The 26711-nt window shown below is 45.0% G+C and overlaps 2 protein-coding genes and 1 long non-coding RNA gene across 7 annotated transcripts in view; 2 read left to right on the top strand and 1 right to left on the bottom strand.

The window, feature by feature from the left end:
* Positions 1-3756: 3756 nt before the first annotated feature.
* NCDN (neurochondrin) lies at positions 3757-19772 on the bottom strand. 4 transcript variants are annotated; one of them, XM_081921449.1, is made up of 8 exons: positions 19570-19772; positions 13732-13826; positions 13026-13161; positions 11649-12626; positions 10817-11058; positions 7767-7991; positions 7155-7297; positions 3757-5451 (listed from the first exon to the last, which is right to left on the bottom strand). In XM_081921449.1, exons 3-8 carry the CDS (start codon positions 13149-13151, stop codon positions 5015-5017), a joined length of 2151 nt encoding a protein of 716 aa, XP_081777575.1. In that variant the 5' UTR covers positions 13152-13161; positions 13732-13826; positions 19570-19772; the 3' UTR covers positions 3757-5014. The 4 variants fall into 4 exon arrangements, with proteins under 4 accessions (XP_081777575.1, XP_081777572.1, XP_081777573.1 ...); XM_081921446.1 differs by having other exon boundaries at positions 19501-19772; XM_081921447.1 differs by lacking the exon at positions 19570-19772 and adding an exon at positions 19198-19377.
* On the top strand, positions 13834-16849 carry LOC309375672. The gene is made up of 2 exons (XR_014170994.1): positions 13834-16377; positions 16488-16849. It is a non-coding gene; the product is annotated as an uncharacterized lncRNA (long non-coding RNA).
* A 149-nt stretch (positions 19773-19921) lies between the features above and the next one.
* The window catches only part of KIAA0319L (KIAA0319 like), a 56068-nt gene continuing 49278 nt past the window's right edge, over positions 19922-26711 (top strand). The window contains exons 1-2 of one of the 2 annotated variants that reach the window (XM_081921425.1): positions 19922-20362; positions 26118-26286. In XM_081921425.1, coding sequence (XP_081777551.1) covers positions 26145-26286 — 142 coding nt within the window. In that variant the 5' untranslated portion in view covers positions 19922-20362; positions 26118-26144. Of the gene's footprint in view, positions 20363-20689; positions 20710-26117; positions 26287-26711 lie in introns of those variants that run through there. The other variant, XM_081921426.1, reaches the window with a different exon arrangement.

A 26711-nucleotide genomic window follows, 5' to 3' on the forward strand; every position in this document is an offset into this window, starting at 1 on the left:
CTACAGAATCCAACAAGACTTACTTCCAAGTAGGGGATATGGGGGAAATTTGATTCAGTTCACAGTTAAAGGCAAACTTATCAAATTTGCACTTTCCCCAAAACAATTTCCTTTGAAATTGGCACTTTGCTTGACTGGACAGCTGTGTTTCCAAATTTTGCAATATGTGCAAAAATGCATACATTGGGGTAAAGTGTGGATATAAATGCATTATAGTAGCAGGCATGCCTTGCAAAAATGTGTGTATTTGTTAAAATACAAAAATGTGCTTATTAGGAGAACTGCACACAAATTGTAAAAAAAGGTTTTTTTCCTTCTTAATGCAGATTGCTGCAGAAATGTGGAAAAATGAATTTAAGACTGGAGAAATAAGAGAACCACAGACTGACAGATTCATCTGTCCCTGCTTCTGAGCAGACCTGGTTCGGATCTCACTGTTAAGTTTCCTTAACCTACTTGCTCTCACTATTATTGAAGTACTGTCTTACTCATGTGAAAATTGTTGTTGTTTAGTTGTGTCCAACTCTTCGTGATCCCATAGACCAGAGCATGCCAGGCACTCCTGTCTTCCACTGCCTCCCGCAGTTTGGTCAAACTCATGTTTGTAGCTTCGAGAACACTGTCCAACCATCTCGTCCTCTGTCGTCCCCTTCTCCTTGTGCCCTCCATCTTTCCCAACATCAGGGTCTTTTCCAGGGAGTCTTCTCTTCTCATGAGGTGGCCAAAGTATTGGAGCCTCAGCTTCAGGATCTGTCCTTCCAGTGAGCACTCAGGGCTGATACTTCATGTGAAATACTCATCTCTGATAACAGCACTAGTGTGACTTGCCCAAGAGAACAAGAAAATAAGATGTAGAGGAATTATACTGTCAATGAGAAATGCCTTTAGTCCCAGAAATGTCTATAGCCACAAAGTTGACTGACATTGTGGCGGTGAGATGTCCTATTGACACATAAAGATAATGCGACCCTGACCATTAGGTCCAGTCGTGACCGACTCTGGGGTTGTGGCGCTCATCTCGCTTTATTGGCCGAGGGAGCCGGCGTACAGCTTCCAGGTCATGTGGCCAGCATGACTAAGCCGCTTCTGGCAAACCAGAGCAGTGCACGGAAACGCCGTTTACCTTCCTCTATGGACACATAGTGGGGGGCAAAAGAAGGCAGTCTGAGACAGCAAAAATGTAAAGCAGGGGTGGGGAACTTGTGCACCCACTGGACTTCCCCAGGCTTCCCACCCGTTCTGGACAGTAAAGGGTTACCAAGTAGTGGAATGACTCCATCACCCAAGCTTGCCATAGTTGTCCTTTAAAGGATGGCCAAGGCTTCCTGTAGGGCTGGGAATTTGCCTGGGCAATAGCAGCCTTTGTTGCCTCTTGAATTGTTTTCCAGTTCTGCCCCCAGGGCCATACACCGCCTTACACATTAAACTGATTCAGAGGTTGTTCCTTCCCATAAATGAAATTACACTGCACACCTAGAAAAGGCAGCCTAAAAAGGTTATTATAGGCATGACTGTGTGCAGACTGTTCTCATGAGCAGGAAGTGATATTACTACAGGTATGTAGTAAAGATACACTTTGAGCTAGTTATTCATGTAGAATCTTCATTACGAACAAAATAAAAGCTGCTTTATAAAGCCATTCCGCTGATCCGCCCAGCTGCATCGTCTATTCTGACAGGCAGAAGCTCTCCTAGATCTCAGGCTAAGGTGATCCCATCCTTTAAAGCCGGATCTCAAACCTGGGATGTTCCGAATGCAAAGCAGGTGCTTAATCCCTGAGCTATGGCTCTTCTCCTCCAGGCAAAGATCATGGAACAAGGATGCTCTTTGCCAGGTTGTACCAGTGCAGCACCTGGCACTGTGATGCTGCATCCACCAGCTTGAGGAAGAGCTTAAAGGCAGAGAAGTCAACTGAACCATTGTTGTTGGAATCCATCTGTCTCAAGAGACAATAGAGTGCGCCTCCGGGGTAGTCAAACTGCTGCCCTAGCAGCGCTGAAGTGACCAAGCCTGGGAAGTGTGTATGGAGGTCCTGGGCTGCCTAGAAAACAAGACCACCACCCCTCAGCCTCACTGATGTGGTCTAAAAAAGCCTTTCTCAACCTGTGGGTCACCAGATGTTGTTGGACTACAACTCCCATCACCCCTAGCAAGGCCAGAGCTCAGGGGTGATGGGAGTTGTAGTCCAACATCATCTGGGGACCCACAGGTTGAGAACCACTGGAAGGAAAGCAGAGCAATACACTTGGCACCAGCTTGGCTGAAGCAACAGCTGGGAGGTGGTGGACAAGGTGCCACCCAACCATCTTAGGGAACCCACTCTGGATTTGTGCAGGGTTTACTCCTTAGCTTTTTCTTCTCCTGGAGATCTCCCACAAGGCAGCGGAGGTTTAGGAGCTATCTTCCCAGGCTGAGTCCAATCTGCCCCTTAGTTCCCTCTACAGTACATGAAGAAACCGCCTCCTTGACCATTGACTCATTGGCTACCCTTACCTGCTTTAGCCGACCAGTCAAATCCATTCCCAGGCTGTGGATGCTGTCACATTTGACACCTGCTAGGGGCCACAGGTGAGAGCTGAGAGCATGGTGAGGACCAAAGGTGGCCAAATTACCCCTGGAGCATGACGTGTCCCCCATCAGAGGTACTACCCCTCCCCTAACATCCCATGAACCCATCAGCTGAACCACAACTCCCATATCACAATGCCTACTCAGGGCTCTGAACACCCCGCATCCCCATAGGTGCTTCCTGGTACTGATGTGAAATATTTTAACTGGGAAATAAAGGACCTTGCTTGGCCTTCCCTCAATCGGGGGGCAGAAAAGAGGCAGCACGGTGCTTCCTGTACTCACAAGTACACACAGGTCTGTGATTAGGAGCAAGAGCAATGCTATTTAAAAGGTTTTATAGGCTTGGATGGGAGATGGCTGCCTTCATCTGCCGCTGAGAACCTGCATGTCATCCCGGTGAGCCCAAGAGTGTCAATGGCCCTTTTGTCCCACTTCATACCACCAGTGCATAAATGAGAAAGAAATAGTCTGTGACCAGAACACTGAGAAGACTGTACCTGCTTTGTAAAAGGACGTTTCTTCCCATAAAGTTGAATTTTGCTTGAAGAACCAACCGGCACCAGCCTCATAAAGCTGCCCAACTGGCATGAAGAAAACGGCCAGATAGCCATACTTTTCTCCATCAAGTGCTGAGTTCCAACCACTCTGCCCTCACTTTGTAGGTTCGAAGGAGGGAGCTGCTACCCGACAGATCAGATGGATCTGGATCAGGGCTTGTGGCCATTCATGGACTGGCTGGACTTTAACTCCCATCAGCAAGCATGGCCAAGGGGTTAGGATGATGGGAGTTGTAGTCCAAGACAACCCTGGAGGCTCTCCAGCCACCCGACCCAGAGACACCACAGAAAATTCCTTATCAAAGCAAATTTCAAGGCGGACTAAAGATCAGTAGCTAATATGCATTGCTACCAGCCATGTCCAGAATCATTGGGACTTGGAATATTTGCTGCTATGGATGAACTGCAAAGACCTCCATGCCCTGCTTGTGAACTCTTCATAGGACATCTGGTTGGCCACTGCTGGAGACTGAACTAGAGGATCCTTTGATTTGACACAGTAGGGCTCTCCCTCCCTCTACCTTCTCCTTCACAGGGATGACAGGAGGGAATGAGAGGAAAGGCGATGCTCGCTTCCAGCAGACATCCATTGGGTGAACAAGACCCACATGTCAGTAAGAACCAGGCATTTATTACAAGACAAAGCACTTTTATTTACTGAACTGTAAACACCAAGATATTAAGCCAAGGCCACAGCTTCAGGGGCTAAACCAGCCTCCAACTCATGAACATAATATTTACTGGCTGCATGCAAGAGCCTACATGCGGAGTAATACAGAGAAGCGAAAAACAAGCAAACATTTAACACTCCGGAGAGTACAGATCCCAATACTATATATTTGGCCCCGGAAATCCCTCTTCCTTGAAATGCAGTTGATTCAAAAGGGAGTCAATTATTTTTAACAGCAAAATAGTTTGCACCCTCCCCCTCATTGCCTGCCCCATCTCCCCCCACAGGGCCATCTAATGCCAGCAGCCATGTGGGAGCAGGCAGGCAAGCAAAGGAGACCTTGGTCCTGCTCCAACTGGGGATGTCATCACTCCAGTCCACAGAGTGAACTTCCTCCCTCCCCAATTGTTTTAATCACATTTAAACTGTCCCTGCTTTTTTAAAAAAATTGTAAGCCACCTTGGTGTTTTGTTTTGTTCAGAAAGGCAGGTACAAATTTATTAAATAAAGACATCAGCTACCATGTGGGAAGGATCCCAAAGGCTTGTATGTTATTCAATACCATTTCACTGTGATTTTATCAATATACTTCAATGTTACGTGTAAGCTGCCTAGGAAGAATTTGTATCCTTAAAAATTGAATATTCAAATAAATAAATAAATAGGTAAATAAATAGTATCCTCAAGAAAAGAGCTCCAACAATGGCACAGTCCTGAGGTAATCAATAATTAGATGGCCAGAAGTCTATCCAGTATGCCCTTCATAAGTGCATTACTTAAGTCTACCCTGAAGCCTGATTAAGGTAGCAAAAGGACACCTTGGAAACAATCACTATACATAGTTAAAAACATTCCTTCCCTTCCACGCTAGAATGCCGCCAAAGTTCCTTCAGCATTTGTTTACTCTCCCCTCTAGAGGAAAACTAGCTTTTTCCACAGTGCATTAGAGTCAACTGAACAGCACTAACGTGCACTGGCATACATTTGTGCAATTGTTTCATGTTACTCTACGATATCACAGAGAGCTAGGACACATGCTTTATGAGACATCATATTTTGTTTTAAAACTTTGTGCAGCCATCTGGGAAGAGGTGCCCGACACATCCCATGCCCTACTGATTAAGAAGATCATCCATCTGCATGAAACAGGATGATAAAAAACTGCTTCAGGGAAAACATTTCCCCCCACCCGACCACAACGTGTTCTGAGCACTGCTCACTGCTCAGAGAGACATTGTTCCAAGGCAGCCATGCCATACAGGCTGGCCATTTCCAAACCCCGGTGCTGTTGGATCATCTCCAAACACGGCTGGCTAGCTCGGGCCAGCTCCACCAGGATGCCTTGGAAAGCACGGACAACTTCCAAGTCTACGGACGACGGCGCCACGCGGCCCAGCAAGGCCAGCAGCTCCTGAAGCCAGCCGGAGCGCAGGACATCCTGCGGCAGCCACAGGAAGAGGGGCACGCAGCTAGCGAAAGCCTGCATGCCCAGGAACCACAACTCACGGATGGCTGGCCAGGCCGCCTTATAGGTTGGAGAAACGCTCATGGTCACCTTCTCCCCATCGAGGTCAGTCTGGGCCACGTGGGCTTCTGCCAGGAAGCGGATGGCAGCATCAAAGAAGCCCTCAGATTCTGGAGTCCCCTGCAGACCTGAGTGAAAAAGAGAGGAGGAGAAAGGGAGAAAAAAGAGAGATAGAGAGAGGTAATGTGGGCATTCACCAACAACATATGCTTCTTTGCAATGTCGGGGAAGGTACAGGAAGCAGCGATGGTCACGGACTTGGTTGGCTTCAATAGAAGATTAGGCAAATTCATGGAGGAGAGTGCTATCAATGGATACCAGCCAGGATGGCTATACTCTGCTTCCACAGCTGGAGGCAGAAATGCTTCTGAATACCAGCTGATGGAAGCTCTTGTGCTTGAATTCTGCTTGCTGGTTTCCCACAGGTGCCTGGTCGGCCTCTGTGTGGCTTGGATGCTGGACTTCTGGCCTGATCCACCAGTCTCTTCTTAGGTTCTTATGACATTGCCTTCCTACTGCTTCCTCAGGCTGAAACCTCTCTAGGAATATTTTAACTTGAGCCAGGCCAGTACAAAGAAGAGACCTGAGTCCCCCCCCCCATGACCCCTTCATTGGTCAGTTTTCAAAACTGTTTCCAGAATAGGCCAAGAAGTGGTATGCCACCCCCTCCCTTTTCAGGTGACACTAACCAGAACTGATCGCAGGCGTACATTCAGTGTCATAACAGGGTTCACCATTGTAAGATGCAGTCCCAGCCTTTTGCCTGGGAGGCCTGGGGCCAGACTCAGCCATGACTCTCACTGGCTGACCTCAGGACTAGCCAGTGGCGCCGGGTATAGGAGGAGGGGGCTTCAGCTCCCCCAATATTGAGGGGGCCATCACCCCCTGACACTGCTGTGCACTCTCTGCACACCTCAGCCTCTGCTTAGCAGCCAGGCCGGGTGTGGGATGAGCAAGGGCAGAGATAGCCCTCCGCACGACCCGCCCCCACCCAGTACCCGCCGGGCAACATCACCCCTGGGACAAGCTGCTCTTTTCCAGCTTAATTTACCTCACAGTGCTGCTGCAAGGACAGAATGGGCTAGCACCTCCATGTGCATTACGCCGCTTTTAGGAGGCGGGAAAGACACAAGCTTAATACTTAAAATAAGTACATTTTAATTAGCCCAACTGGGACGGCTGTGTGGGCTTTGGGCCACTTGCTGTGCTGAGTGATCAGCAGCTTATTCTGAGGGAACTGCCTCTGTGAGGCTTCTCTTGCTTGCACCCTCTCATCCCAGCTCTTTTCCTTCTCATTTGACTCCCCATATAATTAGAGCGCACTGTTTGTCAATTCCCAACTCGGGAGGGTAGTGGAGGAGGAAAGAGAGAATCTCATGTTGGGCAACTCAAGAAAGAAAACGATACTATACGGAGTTGCCATGGAGATGGATGGTAATGAACCACTTGTCTGCCCACACAGGCCTAGCTTTCACTGAGCTAATAAACCTGTGCCTGGGCTGTACCACTTCAGGCTACTGCGGGGGTGCTCGCATGCTGTTCTATGCAAAAACAAAAAACCCAAAATAACCCCCACACAGTGAAAAACTAGTGCATCAGGGAGGAGGTTTGGCTAGAACCCTTCTCTTATGATGTGCTGGTTTTCTACATGAAAGGGTTTTGGCCTTTTGTTTTGTAAGGACAGCATTCAGGTCATGTGGGCACACACCTGCACTCTGAAGCGGTACAGCCTAGCAACAGATTTGCTGCTGAAGAAAAACTAGGGCATGGTTACATTTTGTTGACTTCCTACTCAGTTTTGGCAGTGGAAGCTGACAGCGCTATTTCTTGCCTGGGTAAGCAAACAGCCTCTTGGACATCATGAGTCCCAGTGTTGCCACATTGGCTGTCAGGCCAAGATGTTCTCTCTGTGGCAGCAGAGAAGGAAGGGACTTCAGCAATGTGTCCATCAAGGTCGCAAAGCAATCTTCTCGGCTGCAGGTGAGAGAGAGAGAGAAAGCAAAACATGAGATGCTTTCTGAGTTAATCGTATCCGCAGTCCACCCTTCACCCATAGTACTCAAGGTTATGTGCATAAACTTCTCTATTTTTGTTCCCACACCAGCTTGAGGGGTTGGCTAGGAGCCTTTGAGCTTCATAACTTGAGCGGGTATTTAAACCTTGGGTGAAGAATTAAACCATGATTTCCTCAGTCACGTGTGTTACATTTTTAGATGTACATCTCTTACTAAAGAAATTCATTGAGCAAGAACTTGATGAATATGAGTATTATATTTCATGCTCTTCATTTTGTATTGTATTACAAAAAATATTATACATATTAAAATAATAACATATTTTCAAAAAATATGTGAATAAGAAGTCTGCATTTGGAAACAGAGGTTTGCCTCTGTAACATGTTAAGGTGTTGCTAACTCACTTGCATTCCTCCTCTACCCATTACCTGATTAAATCTGGAGCAGTCACAACCAAATTAAGGAAAATTTCACAACACGTCTGAAGGCTGGTTTCCACAGTAGTCGATGTAGTCAGGGTATCTGTATTTGAAACAAATATCTCCCACCGGTACAAGAAATACTGGCACAGGAGTACTGGCGCGCCCTCTGAAATGAGGATTCCACGGGGTCGATCCTCTGCAGTCAAGTGGCTTAAGCCAGGTAAGAGGAATCTGAACGGAGACATGGAAATGTTGGAACTAAGTTAAAGGCAGAGGGTTTTTCCCATTTATTTAAAACATTTATATACCCAAGCTCTTAAGACAAAAAAGTCCCTCGAGCAGCTTACAAAAACCACTAACTAGATAGTCCATGGCCTCAAGCTTCTGACAGCAAAGTTTAACAAGGAAGTTGTTATGACCATGGTGAAATTAAAATGCATTTCAACCTGGAATATGGATTTTCTATAGTAAAAAACCCAAGCCGGTTACAAAAGATTTGCTACTGAAGAGCTGCCACCCTAGGTCAGCTCAACAGCCAGCCCAATGCCATACCCTAGCACTGGCTACTGCTGAATATATTCAAAAAAGGGCCCAACAATTTTTGCACAAAGTAATGAGATCCTGCTGCACCTTCTGCCAATCTGACCAATAATGGGGTCCCTCTCATTATATTTGAGAAAACATGACTAGGGGTGGGAAATGAAATATCAAAGTAAGATCTGAAATGTTCAAATGTTCAGACTGCTTATTATAATGGGGTCTGGGCATTTTGTCTTGTTTATCCCATAAAGTTTGTTTCTTGAAAGCATTTGTACCCAATCTTTCCTAAGTCTTTCTTTTCTTTTCCGAGCAGCCCACAATGATTAACACATAATAACAGACTGCAGGAGGACAGGTTTATAAAGTTAGCCTTAGATACCCCTGGCTCCTTTCTTACACTAGTCAAAGTCCTGATTTTTTTTTATTTAAGGAGGAAATTATGTAAGTCCTAACAGAATGAAGGGAGAGGTAGTTGCATAGAACTGGGACAACTACCAGAGGCACCGCTCCATACCCCTGCCTCGCCACCTAAGCAGATGGCAGGTAGGTGTACTGTAGCTCGTGACACTGCAGCAGCTAGGCAGTATTACACTACACATTATATCCTTATTGTAAAATGCAGGAGAGCGGACCGGCTCCAAACAATTCAAACATTCTTAGAAGAGTACAGCCATACAAGGGAGCTCAGGAACCTGGTTAAAGGTTGTAGGTCACCCAGGATGGAGGCCAATTTTGGAGGAGGGGACTGGGTATGCAGTGACTGTTGGGAATCACACATACTCCAGCAAGACCTGTTTTAACAGTCTGGGATCATGACAAGGCTGCACATGGTTGGGTCTTCTCTCCCCTCCGTTGATGCTAATTGGTAGGGACTCCGTGCCCAATCCTTAACAGAGCCAAGACAACATCCTACCTTTGGTTCTCAAGTGACACAGCTGACCGCAGCTGAAGGGCTGGTTTCAACTCAAGAAGCTTAATGCTGGTCTGGCCTTCCCACAGCTTTTATTACTGGTCCCACTAGAGTGGAAGTTGGTGATCATTGGGACTGATAGGATAGAAGGGAGGATAATCAACAGCAGGCGAGGCCAGAGCCAACTAATTCCAGGTTTGCCCCCTGCTGAAGTATATATGGTGTGACAGCACTGAGGCTAAGAAGGAGGAAGCCGACAACCAGTGCTGTTAAGTAAGAAGGCAGGCAGGCAGGACTGGCTATGGGGCAGGCTGAAGTTGGTGGGCAGTGCCCCATTTGCCTTAATGAACCAGCCTTTGTTGCTTAAAAGATGGGAACAAAGGAACTTGATGGAACTTTGCATATTTAAAATTAAGGTGGATTTGCATCCTGGAAGCTGTCCCTACATGGCTCCTGGTCCTACATATCCAACAAAACCAACCTCAGAGCTGAGAGACTGGTGAAAAGAGGAAGAAATAAAAGAAAAGAAAAGAAAAGAAAAGAAAGCAGAGAGAGTGAACTCAAAGTAAACTGAATCACAGGAGTCAATATTGATGGGTTGATTTTTCCAGACCCAAGCTTGTAATGCCATTCCACATCAGGAAGGTTGCAAAGAGTTCTCCAGGGAACACAGATGACTCACTTGGGAACCTTTGTGCTATAGTCAGGCGCCCACGAACAAATGCTGCTCCCACATGGTCTCGGGATTAGAAACCATCAGTAAGAGCTGTTGCATAAGCCTTTCTAGTGCTCATCATGCCATTGCTGATGGGTGGCCAGAAGCTGCCTTAGATAGACAAGAAGGCTTGGCAAGTAAGCAGCTTACCCTCAACAGCATCCTGGTCCAGGGTAGAGGGGAAGGGGCAGCACTACTGAAGGAATCCTGCTAACTGCTAGGTTTTATACACGCTAACTGCAACAACAATAAATCTACTGCTATCAAATACTTGGGCTTCCAATCACATAACTTCTGTCTTGCCTGGAATTCAGCCTCAGTTTGCCCATCTGTATCCAACTGATCACAGCCACTGCTGTAGCTCTTGGTTGCCTAGCTAAAATATGCAGAGTCATTAGCACTCTCCCCAGAGTTTCATGTAAAAAAGAGCCCTGGTGGCAATATAAGACCCCTGTAAAAACTCTACACTTCTTATCTCCGGAGGAGAGTAAGCTGCCACCCCAAGATGGAATCTAGTCCAAGTCATTTCCACACTGATAACTAAGATGACAAAAGAAAAGCTTCATATTATGCTTTAGTTGAGATTCTTGCATTGCAGGCGGTTGGGCCAGATGACTCTTAGGGTCCCTTCCAAGTCTACAATTCTATTCTGTGAAGAACGTTTCCAAAAATGTAGCAGCGCAGAATTTTATCAGTGTATCAGCGAGGCAGAGGTTTGCCTAAGGCCCCTCAAGGACTTTAATGTCCAAGCTGAAACTCCAGCCAGAGTGTTCCTGATCCTCAGCTCATCATTAGAAGTGTTTAAGCAGAATAAACCTAAAGTGGTTCTGATTCCCAAACTGGAATCTAGAAGGCATAAAGCAGCAAAACAACATATTTGCTGTAATTTACCTTATAGCATCTCCTTGCCAAACAGGAGGCTGGATGCTGCTTTGCCCAGCCTGCTCTGCCTCCTGCTGCAAACTACTTCTGACTCTTTTCTCCTCCTCAAACCGCATCTTGGCATAGTAGATGAGGAAAGGCAGAAGGTCACAGATCTCTTGCTTGAGGGAAGATGTCTCTTCAGCCAGCCAGGCCCCAAGGATTCGAACAGAGGCAAAGATGAAAGGGTCGTCCAGCTTCTTTCGCCCTACCTGTGGGACAGAGAAAGCAGTCACAAACATGTTGTAAATCAGTGAGGCTGGGATGAGTGACATTGTGAGCCAGACAAAGGAAAGTGAGCATGTACCATCTGTTAAATCCAAGCTGATAAGCCGCAGAGCCTGCAGGACCACAAACACTTCAGCTACTTGGCCAAAACAGCAATCTGGGGAAGCAGTAGATTCTTTCCACCTTTTCTACCATCCTTGATGGATTTCAAAGGCCTTGACTGGCTCCCAGTTCAGTCTTCCTTACATAAACAAAAGTTAAGGCAGCCCCCGTTTCAGAGCTCTTTGCCCTGCTGTGTTATTCAGAACTTCCACATTTTCATTTAGTCCAGGGACGCCATTTCTCTCCCCCTTTCCTCCTCTGCTCCTTGTCCTGTACTATGGTTCATTTCCCTCAATACTAGTTTGGGCTTCTTACCCACAAGAATTGCCTCACTTGGACACCAGATGACTCCTACCAACCTGGCACAGCTGACAGCCTCGGACCCTCATAAAGGTAAGACTGTTAACTGTTTCCTGAACTCCTGAGGGAGGCAGCCTTTTAAGATTGGAAGATTTTGGGAGTCTTACTATACCTGTCTCAAGTAGTGTATGACAGCCCCGAAGGCTTCCTCCAGGATCCCCACCAGCTGCACTTTCTGCGTCTCCAGCAGCAAAGAACCTTTCTCTTTTGTGCACTCCACAATTGCCGTCTCCATCAGAACGTAGCAAGCAGCCATCAGCTCCTGCTTCTTGTCCACCTCTGCCAGATCCAGCTCCTCCAGAGTCAGGCGGACTTCGACACACGCCAGGTTGGACAGCAAGGCAAAGAACTTGCTGCCAGCACCCCCTCCTTGGATCCACTCTGAGCCACAGGCTTGTGACAGGCAGGCTGCCAGCTTCAAGGCAGGGTCCCGCTGGGAAGTGCTCAGCTTGCTGGTCAGGATGCTAGCCAGGCCTCGGTAGAGGGGCAGGAGGCATTCGGCGTTGGGCGAGAGAAGGGGAGGGATGAAGCGGGGCAGCACTTCACACAGCTGGAATTTGGTCATGTCTTCAGCCTTCTGGAATTCTAGACTAAGTACGTTCAGCACCCCCATGAGGTCAACAGTGGCTCTCTGCCAGCACTTTGCTTCGGCTGCGATCAGAAGCCCCACAAGCAGCTTAAAGGCCTGATCAAAGCCATAGCCATGCTTCACATAAGCCCTGCACAGTGCTGGGACAGTGCCCCTGTTCACCAACTCTCTGGGACCCTTTGGAGTGGCCATGATAGCCCTGAGGCACTGATAAGCATCATCAATCATGGCATTACAGGAAGCATCTCCTGGCTTGCAAGTTGAAATCACATCATTGAAAACCGGGATTTTGTTAAGGACCTGGGGATGCCGAGCTAAATCTGGATCGGTGCAGAAGCAGGCCAACAGGGTGAGGCCCAGGGCTTGGAATGTGTGCTGTGTGCAGCCCTCAGGGGCATCCTTAGACGTCAGAAGCCTGTTTGGGAATGTGAAACCAACCGCGTCAAAGATCCTCCGGCGGGTTTTGGAATTGATTTCTCCAGCTTTTGCTGCTTTGGTCACCTGAAGGATAAAATCAGGAGGCATCAGAAGCGTGCAGTTTTGTGACATGGCTTGACTGAGCTAGCCGTTTCCCTTCCTCAGCTATAATTGCTTACTAGGTCTCCCCCTCCCTAAGTTCCTCTTGCATGCCACAGACATGGAAGGCTTTGCTCTTTCCTTGTTACAAGGATCTGTGTCCATCTTAAGTCTACAGGACAAGAGTGGATGCTATTATCTAGCCCAAGTCCTTATCTTAAGCAATTATTAGTAATTATGACTGTCATTTTACAGGTAGAAAACTACTGATCACCCACCCAGTTAGCCAGCTACCACGACTAGCTGGATTCAAAAAGCTTATCTTCATTCCCAAATTTGCTTCCAAAGCAGTCTATTCCTGCCAGTGCAAGGCCAGATTCTTACCAGAAGCAGAGCAGCAAACTGTTCGCTATCGTTGCTTGCATCTCTAAGCACATTGAGGCATCTCTCCAGTGTAGGATTCTTGCTGCTCTCACCATCATCAGGGACAATTCCCGAATTTGAAGCCATGATGTCAGCTCTGTACATAAAGACCACCATTGTTTTCATACAGCAGGATAGACAAAAGATCACCTATCACATTGACACTGGATAGACCAAGTTCCCCTACAGCAGTGGCTGCTGTTACTGGCAAAGACACAATGCTCATGCCCAGCATGTTAGCTCATGCTAACAACAGGGAAGAACCCAAAACTTACTGAGCTTTCAGGATTCCCAAGTTTTAAGGCAGCTAATGGTAGCACAATGTAGTAGTTAAGAAAGACTGAGCTATGAAGCTTGATGCTTACTGGGATACCGCAGTAAGATCAGTAAAAGTGATGGGCAAGCTTCCTGAAAAAGCATCCTGCCTTGATGCTTTTGCAGCAATAGGCAGCTGTGGTAACGTGCACATTCTTAGCAGGCAATGATATCTAATAGGCCTAACTAACACTCCAAATGAAGTCACTTTAGATCTGAGGTTGCCAGCACGACAGTGGTGCATGCAATGGAACCCTTGAGGCCATCGCTTTCACATCGCATTCACAAAAAATCCAAGACCCCACCCTCTCGCACTGCAACCTTTGTCCCGAGAGAGAGTATGGGCAATTACCTTCTTTTCCTCTTAGAAAGGTAGAGTTGGATGAAGAATCAAGACAAAGTGATGCTCTTTCACCTCTATATGATTCTTAAGGTTCAGAACAGCACCTGGCCAGGTGAACAGAAAGCAGAGTGATGAAAATGGGGGGGGGGGCAGAGTCAAGGGAAGAAGGGGGAGTGCTGCAGGAGTCAGGTGGGGTGGGGGATATAGAGCAGGCACCTGTTTTTGTGGTGCTTGAAAGCACCAGATCTGTGGTTTCTACTGTGCCAATGCAAACTTTAACTTGATGGTGGTTGAGGGGACTCTGAGCAAAGCAATGCAAATTCAAGATACGTTGCAGTTTTGCTTGATTTGACTTTACCCACACCCTATGTAAAAACAAATAACCTGTGTGCACACTTGCTCCCTTTTATGTAGGGACCTCCAGGGGAGGGGAGAAAGAATGCAACTAGAAGAGGTGGTATCCATTCAAAATTGCAAACGTGCCAGTGGGCTCAAAAAGGTAGGCAATGTCAGCTTTAGACCATGCCCAAAATAGTGATGAGGAACCTATGGTCTGCCACATGTTGCTGGGACTCCAACGCTCACCATCTTCAAGTGCCAGTAATGGCAAAGAGGGAGGACATCCATCTTTGGGTTGGGACAGTCAGCTTTCGATAGTTATCTACTCTTGCCAAGTGCCAGGGTAGATTCTCTCAGAGATTTTTTAAAATGGCAATTGCTCTGAAATATTCATCTTCTCTCTCATGCGCTTGTAGGTTTAATAAGGCAGTTAAAAAACCCTGAAGTACCCAAAAAGCATGGCTGTGGTATTTGGAAAGAGACACCAGAAACTCTAACTGTAAACATATGAGTAACTGATTGACCTAAGAGGTGAATTTAAATGCCGAGAAATTCAGAATTCAGTTTAATGATACATTTTCTTGGGAAATTTGTAGAGAGATGTTTCAGCTTCTACAACTTTGGACACCATATTAAACTGTTTTTGTATAGAAAGGGGTGTTCTAATAGACCCTGCTTTAAAAACAGGTTTCAAAACAAGGTAATGACTCAGATTTTTTTATAGGGCTGATTTTGTATAGGACTGAAGTATCTATTGTCGACTGAAGAGTGGCTCCCTGCAAGGATTAATGAGAGGCAATTTCTGCGTTGCTAGGAAATGTGTGCACTTTAATTTTTAACTTCTATAAAAAATGTTATGCTCTTTATTTGTTAGTACTGCCACGGAAGGTGTGCTGGTTGTATCATTGCTAATAATTGATTGAACTGGAAATGTTTATCCAAGCTGATTCTGGTTGATATAGTTCAGCTCACTGATGTTAACTGATACATGTGCTTGATCATTTATTTTATAATTAGTTTAGAATGTTGTAATATCCATATCATCCAAAGTGATCTATTTATTCGGATTGGCATATTCTGTTTTGAAATGAGTTAGCATTTAGACTGTTATAGTAATGATGCATTGTTCTGTGTTTTTTGCTGTCACATTGGGAGCTGCTTTGGGCAAACGTGTGCAGAAGCAGCATACACAATGGAATAATAAATAAAGTACGGGGCTGGGATGTTTCCCAAATGTTGAAGCTGGAATCTTTACAGAACAGTTTCTTGAAGAAATTGTTGGCTCTGCCCTACTACTCCTAATTCATTCAGAAATACAACTTTCTTCAGTCTCATCCAGTAACCATAATGCTATAATTTATTGTTATAATTATGGACAATTCTTCAGATAGATTTAACAGGCTTTTAGTGTCGGCAGCTTCAGCTCTCTGGAACCGATGACCAGCTGAAATCACACAGATGAAGTCATACAGATGCCTAGCATGGGGCTGTGTAGGTGCCTTCTGAAGACATTTTTGTTTAGGAAGGCTTTCTCCAAGGTGTAACCCAGTCATTTATGAAAGATAAATTTTATACCTGGTAAAAGGTTTCTGTTGTTTTTAAGTTTATGCTTCTGTGTTTCGTTCTGTTTTTACACTTTATGTCACAGTCTATAAATTTGTTTACTAAAAAGAAAATCTGTCTAAATTGATACTGAATTGCAAGGACTGGGTTTCCAGATATCAGAAGATACTCAGACCTTAATATGTTTCTACATACACTTTGGTCACCTCAACAGAGATGTCAATCTCATCTGATAAAATTAATGCTCTAAGGTAAAGAATTACCATGGTAGAGTAAAAAAATGACCATGGTAGAGTTGCCAGTTTGGTTAAGTCTTACATCTGCTAAACTCAGGCAAAGCTTTTCTGGCTCAATGTAGATACTTTCATGCAATCACTACTTTTAATTCTGTTCTTTATGCCTGGAATCCTGTTTTAAGGATTCTAGATACTATTTTATTGGGATTGCACACAAACAAAACCATCCTAGAAAACATACATTGTCTATTGCCAGATATCATCATCATTAATTACTTGCTTTTCACTAGAAAGTCCAAGGCAGGGTTCCACTAATGTAAAGTGCAACATCAAAAGAGTTTATAACAATTTACTATCATAACTAGAGTAGGCCCTAGAAATGTAGGGATGTGGTTAACTAAGTCCTGCTAAAAGTAGATCCAGTGAAATTAATAAACTTAAATTAGCCATTTCTATTAACTTCAATAGGTCTGTTCTGAGTAGTAAAAGACTGAATACGACACATTTTGTTATTGTAGTTTTTGGACAATAATAATAATAATAATAATAATTTATTCTAGAGAATAATCTTTTGGAGAATATTCTCAAGAGGTGTGCACATTTAAAGCAGCTGTGTAGACGACACAGAATTTACAGCTTTTGGAGAATATTATCATCTCACATCACTATGGACAAGAATAACTTACATTCGTTAATTTCAATGGATCTACTCTGAGTAGGACTCTGCCAACTAGAATGTCAAAGGCCAGGGTAAAGAGCTATATCGTTAGCATTCAAAGATTTATATTGTGTCTTTTTTATGTTTGGATTTTTGCAGCAGTGAGTGCAAATAGTGCTTTCAGAGATAGCTATAAATTGTCATGGTAATGCCATGATTTGATGATAGTTTTATTATTTTACTGCATTTTCATCCCTTGTTTTTACTGTTTGTTTTTCTTGCTTTTTAAATAATTGATTCTGGCTCTCATTAAATATTTTTAGTACCTGCACTGGCAAACATGATTTACTGTACACTCTTCAAGCCTGTCTGGATTTCTGCAAAGGCCTTTGGTGATAAGCAATAAAAGTTTAATTTGGCCGACTCTCATCAGCCCTGGTCAGTCATAAAGAATGATGGAAATTTTACTCCAGCAACATCTGCAGGGCCAAAGGCACCACATCTCTACCCTGACACACACACACACACACACACACACACACACAGAGAGAGAGAGAGAGAGAGAGAGAGAGAGAGAGAGAGAGAGAGAGACAAAGATTCTGCAGTAGATTATATGGCAAACAAGTCAATTTTTGTAAACTCCTTTGAGTTTATTTGGTTCGTTTCCCCCATCAAGTGGTTTATTTATTTTTGTTTAATAAAATTCATATATGTGGCAATAAGTCACTATATAAACCACAAAGTTACATAAAGTAGACAAAGATTAGGTATTTAGACCATGAATGTTTCAAAACTACACACCACCAATACCACACCCAAATTTAAAACAAATTTCACGTGGGGGCAGTTTTTTGCTTGCAATCCAGATTTCCTGGTTATTTTTGAAGACTTGGCTGTACCTCAGTGAAGAAAAGAGAACAAAAAGTCTTGTGACACTTTAACAAACCAACAGATTGTTTAAGTGGTAATAGCGACATCTGCTCATCAGTAACAATGTAGAACAAGACTTGGCGGTCACATTATGTCTGCCCCCAGTCCTGCTCCCCAAAAGACAGAAATGCATGCATGCGTCTTCTTGTGTGAAAAATAAATGAATTTTTCATTAGCTGCCCTGCAGACATTAACTGCAGTGGGCTAGGAATGATAAAATTTCCAATATTATTTTTCCCATCCCACAGATGGGGTGTGTATACATATCCTGTAAGCCAAAATACTCATTCAGGGCTGGAAGTGGGGGTGGAAGAAGGAAAACCAATGACAAATCTGTAACATTGTCCATTGTTCGTATACCCAAATTGCAGATTGGGATGGGTGGGGAGGCAGGAAAATGGCTTACAACAATCCATTACTGTGATCTATGATTAGACCAGTATAGCAAGGATTCTGAGGCAGGGACCCCTGTCCTAATAACACTGCACTCCTACTATTCTAACATCTGTGGAGATTCATTACATTTACATCCCTTCTTTTCTCCAGGGTGACATGGTTTTTCCCACCTTCCCATTTCATCCTCACAACAATCTCAATTAACATATTTCTATTCGCCCCTGCAGAACAAGCCCTCTGAAAGCCTAAAAATAAAAAAATGTTAAATAAAAACAACTTGTCAAACACAGGCAGCAATAAGATCTATAAAAAGCTTGAAAAAATAAGGGGACTACTTAAAAGCCACAATAGATTGGGGAAGGCAATTTCACAAATACAGTGCCACCACTGAAAAGGCATTCTCCCTGATACAGACATCAGGCTACTGGCCTGTTTGACCATTGTGATGGACCAGAATGCAGGACTGCTCTTAGCACCTAAGCAGGTTCATATAGGAGTAAGTGGTGTGTCAAATGCAATCCTTATCTGGATTTATGCCCCGGAGAAATCAACAGGGCATACTTCTAGGAAGGTGTACATACATACAACTATGTGCAAGTTGAACCTTGAACCATATAAGTAACCATCTGCCTGCATTATCTGCAATTGTTTTGTGAATTACCGTTGCCAATTATGTAATTATCAGCATATCTGTACTTTCTGCATTTCATTTCTCTCCGATCACACTGTGCACAATTCCTTCCTTAAGCCATGTGGATATATACCTGAATTTCAGATGTGCATCTAATAAAGTAGTCTTGCATCTAATAAAGTAGACTGCAGTCCACAAACACTTACGCCATAAGTGTTAGTCTTTGCCACAAGGTGTCACAAGACTCTGCTATTTTTACTGCAACAGACTAACATGGCTAACCGTCTGGAAACGGGTAACCAACGCAACCGGTGAAAAATTGGCGAGATAAGATAAAATTGCCTAGCCCCTACAAGCATTCTGCTTCAGCTGAACTTTCTGGACAAAAAGCCCTCAGGAATTAACATGAAATAGCCTAGTCTCAGAGGAGATAGCTAAAAAGCTTTCACTAGGCCAGTCGCTGAGTGGGGATTTGCACCTGGGTCTACCCAGTGCAGGTCCAAAAATATTTCACTGCTTACCCTCTTCCAAGGTTGCTCACAGCATATTAAAACAAAACAAAAAAAATGTTTGCAAGCATAAAACATTTTATGCAAACGCATCTTAAAAAATACTGAGAGCAGCCGCTGCAGAAGTAGCACCAGCAGCATAAAACAGATCGATGCTGCATTCCTAACCCCGCTTACCTTAGCGACAGCCTCATAGAATTCAGTAGGACTTACCGCCAAGCAAATCCTGCTAGGGTCGCAGCTCTAGGCTCGTGCAAAAGCTGACCGGAAGTCTCCCCCAGGACACCAAACGGGAGATGCGAAATGCCACTAAACTAGGAAGACCCTGCGCGCGTGGCGCATGCTAGAAGGCGCAGGCTCTGAGAGAGGTGCATTTGCTCCCTCCTTAATAGCGCACCCACAGACACCCACCCAAACCCTCAGCCCCTGCATACGTGACGCACTTCGCTTTTGCTCTCGTTAAAGACCACCCCCCTAATCCCCACCCGCCTCATCTCCGCAAACACCGACACTCACCTTTTCCTCCAAGCGGGATCCGTCACTGGCGCAAGAAAAACACTATATTACATCCCCTTCCCTTCTTACCTCCGTCTCACCTCCTCTCAGCCCCCGCACTTACTAGCCTCACCAGCCCACGCACGCGCTCCTTAACCAATCAACCTCCCCCTTACTACCCCTTTCGCCAATAGCGCTTCGAGTTCATAAGACGTGCCCTAAGAAGCCACCGCCTCCATGTCAGATATGGGCATTTTCCACCTCCTCCACAAACCCCCTCTCTTTAAAAAAAAACAAACCGTGGTGTTTGGGGGGGGGGGCGAAACACATTGTCCCTCGCGAAAACCTCGCAATCGTAGCAACGGCGCGCGGTCTTTTCCGTTTCCGGCCAATCGAGCCCTGATTGGCTGGCCGGCCTGGCCTGCAAGGCGTACCTTTTTGTATTTCCGGATGAGAGAGAGAGAGAGAGAGAGAGAGAGATGGGGGCGGGGCTAGGCAGAGTCGAGTGAGGTGCCGCTGCTGCTGCTGCTCTAGGAATGTCGCGCTGACGTGTAAGCGTCTGTAGGCGCGTGCTGAATAGCCTCCGACACTGAGGTGTGTTGTGGTTTGTTTTTTTGACGGGGGGCGGCTGCTGGTGAGGGAGCCTGAGGCCTACGTGGTTACCATGGTGAACGCGAGGCCTGCCGCCCAGACCTCCACCCTGAGGGGGGATGCTGACAGGGTGACGCCCCCTCCCCTCACCTGAGCCTGTCAAGCCTACGACGACCTCCTCCGCTGCCCCCTCAACCCCACAGCCTCCCCTCCATTCCCAGTCGCGGACCCTTCGCCACCCTCAGCGGGCAACTGAAGAGGACTCTCTCTCCGCGTCCGCCATGCACCTCTGGTAAGTGCCGCTCGTACTGCGTTTCCTGAAAGTAGGGCGCGGGTGGAGAACGGCGGAGACCGAGGTGGGGCCTCCCGCCTTGTCCGTCCTTTCCTGTGACAGGCATGGTCAGCGCGGAGGGAAGGGGTCTTGCCTGCCTGGACGGCGCCGAGTGCGCTGCAGTGGGGGGTGGAAGCGACGCGAGGGAGATCCGCTGGAGGCTTTTGGAGCAGCTGGGCTCCACGCAAGAGTGGCGGTTTCCGTCCTGAACAGCGAAATCAAACTTTTGTTGGGGCTGTAGGAAGTGCAGCTTCGGTTTAAATCCTTTAAGCAGAGAGAGGACCTGCAACCTTACCTATGCAAAGCAGGTACTCTTGAATTATAGCTTCTTCCTGCAAATAGAGATAAAAGTGGCACGGCGAGGGATTTGTGGCCTAAAGCTGGACAAAATAGTAACAATAAGTGGACGAAACAATGCTCAGAAGTTGGGAAACCGTAGCTTATTTTTGTAGCAAGCCTTTGTGGGTGTGCCAGTGAGTGTGGCAATCTAGTTTTAAGGACCCTCTCCTAGCCCAAACCCTCAGTTAACCCCAAGATGAGCAGCTTGAAGCGAAAAGGACTTGATTCTAGGCTTGGGCAAAGATTTGGTTTGTTGGTCCTCTCCGTACAAAAGTATCAAATTGTCTTCCTGCAAGTTGTTTGCATTAGGTATTATCTTCCTGCTGAGTTCTCTGGCAGGGTGTGTGTTTTAAAGAAATTCTGTAATCTTTTGTTCTTGTATTTTAAAAACTTCCATGATTCTCCAGAGGAGGAAATCAACCTGATTTATTCTTATTTGTGAGCCTGCTCATGCCCCATAAAATTTTGGGGGGTAGAGATTAGTAACCCTATGGGTATCAGTGGGATGCATTTTATTTATTATGCACGCTCTTCATGCTAGTTTGGAAGCTTTAGTGTATATAAATGCTAAGTACTAATTTTGTACCAGTTAATTCTACTTTGAATCTCTTTCCTCTTAGCCCAGTAGTTCCTATACTGTTTACTGGGATTGGTGTGAACCTGAAGTAGCCACCCAGAAAGGAGATTGTTCATTATATCTCTGCATTTTACTGGTGCTTTGATTTGCCTCCTTCCAATCAGCTTCAGTTGGAGACAGATATTTCTTCATGTTGAGAAAGGATGGGATCATTTCTCATGTAAACACATATCAAAATTACCCACCAAAGCTGTCTGTTGTGTGACTGTATGGGTTATTACTCTGGTCTTGCCATTTTCCCATCTGGAGGCTCATGCAGAACTGTGACTTGCACAGACACCTAGGAGATGGACATCTAAAGGATGGTAATTTTCATTCTAACTGTGAAAGTAAAAATTTTGAGATAAAAATGTGGCTCCGGTTTTAATTCTGAGAAAAAGTCAACCTCAGGTAGCAAAAAATTGGAAAATACTGTCTTAGCCAATCAAGAAAGAAAGAAAGAAAGTTAGGAAGAATTGAGGAACTTAGTTGGCCGCAGAAATCTTGTTTTGGTTTTGAAACACCTCATGAATTCAAAAGTTTCTTCTAATGCTGTTAAGTATTGTATCTTATCTTTTGCAGCTCTAGTTAATCTGCTTGATCAAGAGCATTGTTGCAAAATATAATATTTAACTATACAAAGTAGCAAATATATCCAGATTGAGTCAAGTGATCTACAGTGTGTCTAGTAGACTTTTAGACATTGAGTGAAAGTTTTTAAAGCATGCATATAGTGGGAAGAACAGCTTTTAATACATGCACTTATGTTGAATGGTTGGAATCTTATTTGTGTTGGAGAATGGAGAATGAAAGTACCTTAAAAAGTATAAAGAAAGTATTATATTCTACTGAATATGAGTAAGTTGTAAATTCTGTAGGAATGCATTAGATTTTGAAAGCTCACTGAGAAGAAATACCTTGTTAATAAGCTGTTTGAAATGCCATTCAGTAAGTGCATTTAATAACCTCTTTGATTTAGCACTGAGTACAGTGGTTTGTGTCAAGGAACCCTTGGGGAGCACATAGTGATATAGAAGGCTGTGCTTAATTTGCACTTTTTAGGGGCAGCTAATTAATGTGTGTGTCATTTGTAAATCAGATGGAAGCAAAGCTGTAGCTACTAGGATCCTCGTGTAATCTTGGAGCCAAACTATACAATGTGTTAAATGTGTGCAAGCATTTAATGTACCGGTACTTGTTTCTTTCCCCCTTTTTTATGCATCGCTGTTAGGGCTTACATTACAAGCTACAACTGTCAAAATTCTCTCTTCTACACAACTATTAAAGTTGGAGGAGCCCTGTCCACTTTTTCATCTTGCCACTCCAGTCATGGTCCCAATGAACTTAAGCTGCTATTTGCTCCAGAAGTGAAGCTGCTTTGGTGTCAATGTCAGCTTTTCTTTGGGGGCAACTTTAATTGAGAAAACAGTGCAGAGTGAAAGGGCTAAATTCATGAAGGCATTTAACATACAGTATTGTCTAGTTTAGGGACGTGGGTGGTGCTGTGGGTAAAACCTCAGTGCCTAGGACTTGCTGATCAAAGGTCGGCAGTTCGAATCCCCACGGCGGGGTGAGCTCCCGTCATTCGGTCCCAGCTCCTGCCCACCTAGCAGTTCGAAAGCACCCCTAAGTGCAAGTAGATAAATAGGTACCGCTTTATAGCGAGAAGGTAAACGGCGTTTCCGTGTGCGGCGCTGGTGCTGGCTTGCCAGCTGCAGCTTCGTCACGCTGGCCACGTGACCCAGAAGTGTCTTCGGACGGCGACGGCTCCCAGCCTCTTGAGCGAGATGAGCACGCAACCCTAGAGTCGGTCACGACTGGCCCGTATGGGCAGGGGTACCTTTACCTTTACCTTATTGTCTAGTTTGGCTCTTTGAAGTGCCAACAGGAAAATGTTTCTTTGGGTTCTTTTTGCAGTTTTATTCCTCTTTGGCACATTTCTTTACCATCACATTATACCCTTTTCTCCATTGTATTGAGAACCAGACACTGAAATAAAATAAACCTAGCTGGATCACTTAGTTATAGCACAAGCTGGTGTTTAAACTTTCATCCAATGCTCAAAGTTTCCTGGACATTTGTTCACAGTTCATAATTGCTATTGCCTACTTCACCTAATTTTTTTTTTTTTTTGGTAAGATCTCCTTATTATAGCAGTTGAATAACCTGCTTCACAGCTTCTTGATCAGAAAGCTATTCATTGTTCTGTGTAAATGGACTTTCAGGCCTGTAGCTAACAGAATTGATCTTTGAGCTGTTACTGACTCCTCGAAGGGTGTTGTTAAAGACTTGCACAACAGCAAGAATTTAATTTAATTTGTCATCCTGCATAGGTGTTCAGAGCAAAACATGAGATTAGATGCTACTCATAGGCTGATCTCAGCATCAGCCCAGTGGTACAGAGTGACTGGGCAGGTGGCTGACACAATTTAGTTGGTGCTAGCCATGCTGGTCCTGCCCACCTAACAGTTTGAAAGCACGCAGTTCAAGTAGATAAATAGGTACCGCTCCGGCGAGAAGGTAAATGGCATTTCCGTGTGCTGCTCTGGTTCGCCAGAAGCAGCTTAGTCATGTTGGCCACATGACTCGGAAAGCTGCCTGCGGACAAATGCCGGCTCCCTTGGCCTATAGAGCAAGATGAGTGCGCAACCCCAGAGTCATCCGCGACTGGACCTAACAGTCAGGGGTACCTTTACCTTTACCTTAGCCATGCTGGAAATAGTGTAAATCAGGCTGTCATGATTCTTCCAGAGTTGCTGGCTCCCAATATTACCTGGAAATATGCTCTTAGAATCGTCTGCAACATTGTGAAGGGGTTTTTAGGTATATCTTCTGTTTTTATACAGCATTGCAGAAGGTTGGGCTTTTGCATTGCTTCCTCCATGGCCAATTCCTTCCTTGTACAATCTGAGGATATCCCTAAGATCCTCTTTGAAGGAGTTATGTACCGGTAACATCTTCCTAGGTCATATGGGAACACCTTTATCTCTCCCTTCCTAGGATGATGCATGGCACTGAGGGAGTCCTGACGCCAGCAGTCACTTGAATCTGTTGCTCTGTAGAGTCTTCAGGGCCCGCTAGGAGCACAGGAAATGTATAGCTTGATATCTGCTGGGCTATTAGTATTGGTACTGGTGGCATGGTCCAAATGATGAAGTGTTTTGGGATTGTAATTGCTCCTCCAGGTAATTTGCACAGCTTTTGTTCACATACTGGCTCCCTTGCTTCCCTTTTAGTTCCAGTTCTTGGATGCATTCTGGAGTGGTCTGTGCTAATTAGATTATAGATAAGTAGACGTTGCTATGAGGAATGGACATTTATTTGGGGAATGGATAGATTCAGGTTATATGAAGAGGTTCTAGTTCCACTGCAGTTCAATTGACAATTGAACAGTTATCAAATTGAATGCTCCTGTCTGCATGGTGACAATTGCCAGGCAAATAGGCTTGCACCATAGAGGAGAGTATGTGCATGTCTGGGGGGTAGAACAACTCTCACCCTTTGTCATGGTCTGTCTACTTTCAGTTTGTTACCTGAAATTCAGAGCTCTGGCCTTTTCTTCACTAGGGGTTATGCAAACTCTCTAGAGGCATGAAAAACATAGCCACTTGAGATTTTTATGGGCTTTGTTCTGTTCATGTGTCTCAGAACCCTTGAGAAGACGCAATAAGGAAGGCAAAAAAACCTAACGTATTTGTTGGAGATGATTTTTACACTACACAGAGAATCAGTTCTATTCAAATTAAGTAAACCAGTCTAAAGTCACTGGGACTTAAAAGGCTGTGATCCTGTCCTCACTTATTTGGAAATAAATCCTGTTGAACTTTTGAGTAAAGAAGTATAGACCTATGCTGTTAGTTACCTGGTCCTGTACACATTTACTTGGAATTAAATGTCAGTGTGCTCAGTTGGACTTACTCCAAGGTAAGTCCCCATAGGATTGCAGCTTTAAATTTATTCTCTATCTGAACATTTGTTTTCTTTCTCTTGGCAGAGCAAAACAGCTCAACAGCTTGTTACACCAATAACACTGGGCTATGTGTCTATCAGAGCAAAGCATGAGAAGCTTCTCATTGGCTGTTTGTGTGGGCTGTGCAGCTCCTGTTCCCCTTTTGTTTTCTTACTGGTGCCAGGCAGTGCAAATAAGCAATTGCTGATATTAGGTCCACCTGCTCAGCAGCTGGGCTGTATTTATTGGTATTTAACACACCCTAGGTAGAAGTGACTGCCACCTCTGCACTGGAGACTTTCAAATAGAGTGTCCAAAAGATCCACCTGTTTAAAATTCATCAGCTCAGCACTGTTTGCATGGAGTTTGGTTCATTTTGAATTGAATCCTGGAAGCTGCTACAAATGTGAGCTTGCTTCTGAGCTGTCTGTTCTAATGTGTGAAAGCAGCTGGCCAACAGTAGACAAGTGCCAAGAAGGCAGCTTTTTAGGTTTGTGTGGGCAACTGCTGTGGATAAATGAGGTTTGCTCTCATCTCATTGTGTTCAAAGGCTAACTGAATTTATAATTCACAAAATTTCTCCAGAAAATGGGCATATACTAAAAGTTGTCTCCTAAAGTAGAGTTGGGAGAATTTTGTGATAATTCAGTAGCAAACTTTGAGGCTTAATGGTAAACTGTGGCAACTATTTGCTTCTGCTCTGTGTGCTTTATTTTACGTACCCGCGTGAGAGATGTAATTGCTTTGCATAAAGTGGTCTCAATTCATCTTTCCTGAAAGTGAACTGTGTCTCTTGTGTATTTTATATTTAGAGAGTTCTGGGTCTTCCCACAAAGGCCATGGAGAAAAGCTTGGAAGACAATTTCAGCACCAGCTCTCTGAACATATTGGGATACTTATTTAGAAAAGCTGCCAAGTGCCTGGGCCATCTCCATCTTCTCTACATGTGTGCCTGCCTCAATGCCGCCTGTTCATATGCAGGTAATAGTTCACAATTCTCTTTCTGATAATTTTTTTAAGATTGTGATGGTTGGGGTTACCATCAGAGAAGCTGTAGCAGCAAGATTCCTGTACTGAGCAGGGCCTAGACTACAACATGGTGCTTGCAGGGTGTTGCTCAGTCCTATGGAGTCTCTGTTGTGGGGTTCCTGGGTTCAGTATTATCCCACATGCTTTTAAACATCAGCATTATTACCGTATTTTTCGCTCTATTGGACGCACCGGACCACAGGACGCACCTAGTTTTTAGAGGGGGAAATCAAGGGAAAAAATATTATTCCCCCCCCCCAGCCCCAAAGAGCAAGGGACAGGCTGCATGCAGCCTGTCCACTTCTCCCAGAGCTTCTTGGGACTGCGGGGGAAGCCTGGGTCCCCCCCCCCAGCCCCAAAGAGCAAAGAAGCCAAGA

This window comes from Podarcis melisellensis (genome assembly GCF_964234715.1).
Source record: "Podarcis melisellensis genome assembly, chromosome: 8".
Lineage (NCBI taxonomy): Eukaryota > Metazoa > Chordata > Lepidosauria > Squamata > Lacertidae > Podarcis > Podarcis melisellensis.